We start from the raw sequence: 1,904 nt of genomic DNA on the forward strand, positions 1-1,904 counted from the left end.
TGCTGGGATTACAGGCTTCAGCCACCGCGCCCGGCCTGTATTTTTAATAGAAACGAGGTTTCACCATGTTGGTCAGGCTGGTCTTGAACTCCTAACTTCAGGTGATCCACCCACCTTGGCCTCCCAAAGTGCTGGGATTACAGGCGTGAGCCACCACGCCCAGCCATTTTTTAAAAATTATTTTTTGTAGAGATGAGTTCCCATTATGTTGCCCAGGCTGGTTTCCACCTCCTGAGCTCAAGCAATTCACTTGGCAACAGTCTCTCAAAGCGCTGGGATTATGGGGGGGGGCCAACGCCCCCCCCCCCCCTTTTTTTTTTTTTTTTTTTTTTTTTGAGACAGTTTCAATCTTGTTTCCCAGGCTGGAGTGCAGTAGCACGATCTCGGCTCACTGCTGCCTCCGTCTCCCGGCCTCAAGAGTCTCCTACCTCAGCCTCACAAGTTGCCGTGATTACAGGCTCGCGCCACCAACTAATTTTGTATTTTTAGTAGAGATGGAGTATCACCTTGTTGGTCAGGCAGGTCTTGAACTCCTGACCTCAGGTGATCTGCCCACCTCGGCCTCCTAAAGTGCTGGGATTACAAGGTCACCCTCTCCCCAGCTGCTTCTCTCAAAGACAAGACACACAGGCCAGAGGAAATGCTTCATTTTATTTTTGCTCATAATGTCCCAAAAAAATCAGTACTCCACCATCCCTCACCTAGACACAACCCCTCTCCAACACCTTCACAAAACACTGATTTTCTCCCACAGCTAAAATGAACACCCAGTCACCAACTACAGTCCTGCCCTGCCCCTCCTCCCATTGGCCTGCTCATCTTCTCGCTCTGTAAACCTGGCTGCCTTTAGGCTCCCTCCCTTAGCATAGTGTCCCAAGGTCACCTAGCCTGCTTTTTGCCTGTAGGATATGGGTCCACTTCTCAAAGCCCGACCTGACTTACATCCTCATCTGTATAGTCCTTCAGCTCTATCCTGTAGCCACTCCACTCACCCCAGACAACCAACTGCAAGAAACCAGGTTTGAAATTCAAGAGACCAGGTTTCCAAGCTCCCAGCTGCTTCCTGTATTCCCTGTGGGCCTAGGTGCCTTGGATGTTATGTGACGGGCACAAACATTGACTAAGGCCAAATATTTAATGATTTGGAGGCGAGAAGAGGGAAGAAAATCCAGAAATATACAAGAGAGGTGATAAAAGCAGAGAGAGAGGATAAAAGGATAAAAGCAGAGAGGAGTTGGGTGGTTTTGTGGGGAAAAAGGGTTGTTTTTTTTTTTAATAGAGACAGGGTCTTACTATGTTGCCCAGGCTGGTATTGACTCCTAGCCTCAAACGATCCTCCTGCCTTGGCCTCCCAAAGTACTGGGATTACAGGCATAAGCCACTGGGCCCGGCCAAGAGAGGGTTATGGAATGAAGGTGGAGGCAGGGGGATGATGGAGCCAGAGCTGAAGACCAGCCCCCAGAAGCCACACCCCCGCCCTTCTAGCAGCTACGGGTCCTCTGGCTCCGGGCCTTGTACACCTCGATGAGCAAGTCCTTGACGTACTGGATCTCGCGCTCCACGGACTCTGCCCGTTCCCTCAGCTCGCGATTCCGCGCCTCCAGCCCCTGGCACTCGCCCTCCAGGGCCTCACCCTCTGCCCGCTTCCGCTGTCGGTACCTCAGAGCCGCGGACTTGTTCTGGTCTCTCTTCTTTTGCTTGCGGTCCCCTCGGGTAGTGGTGGGATGTGGGTAGGGGGTCAGGCGAGAAGGTTGAGGTGGAAGAGGAGGAAGGGGCTGCTGTGGCAGGGGCAGGGGCGGCATCCCCACCTCCCCCTGCCCAGCCTCGTTGCGGCAGTAGATGGCCAGCAAGTCCAGAGTATCCAAGACAGGGGCTGGGGAGGTCAAGGGAGGGGAGGGGCAGGG

At 53.4% G+C, this 1,904-nt stretch overlaps 1 protein-coding gene across 1 annotated transcript in view; it reads right to left on the reverse strand.

Moving 5' to 3' along the window:
* Positions 1-631: 631 nt before the first annotated feature.
* The window catches only part of ATF5 (activating transcription factor 5), a 5,300-nt gene continuing 4,027 nt past the window's right edge, over positions 632-1,904 (reverse strand). Inside the window, exon 4 of the mRNA XM_017882031.1 lies at positions 632-1,904. Within this exon, the coding sequence (XP_017737520.1) occupies positions 1,482-1,904 (423 nt within the window). The 3' untranslated portion in view covers positions 632-1,481.

Source organism: Rhinopithecus bieti, unplaced genomic scaffold, assembly GCF_001698545.2.
Source record: "Rhinopithecus bieti isolate Rb0 unplaced genomic scaffold, ASM169854v2 scaffold_12070, whole genome shotgun sequence".
Taxonomy (NCBI): domain Eukaryota; kingdom Metazoa; phylum Chordata; class Mammalia; order Primates; family Cercopithecidae; genus Rhinopithecus; species Rhinopithecus bieti.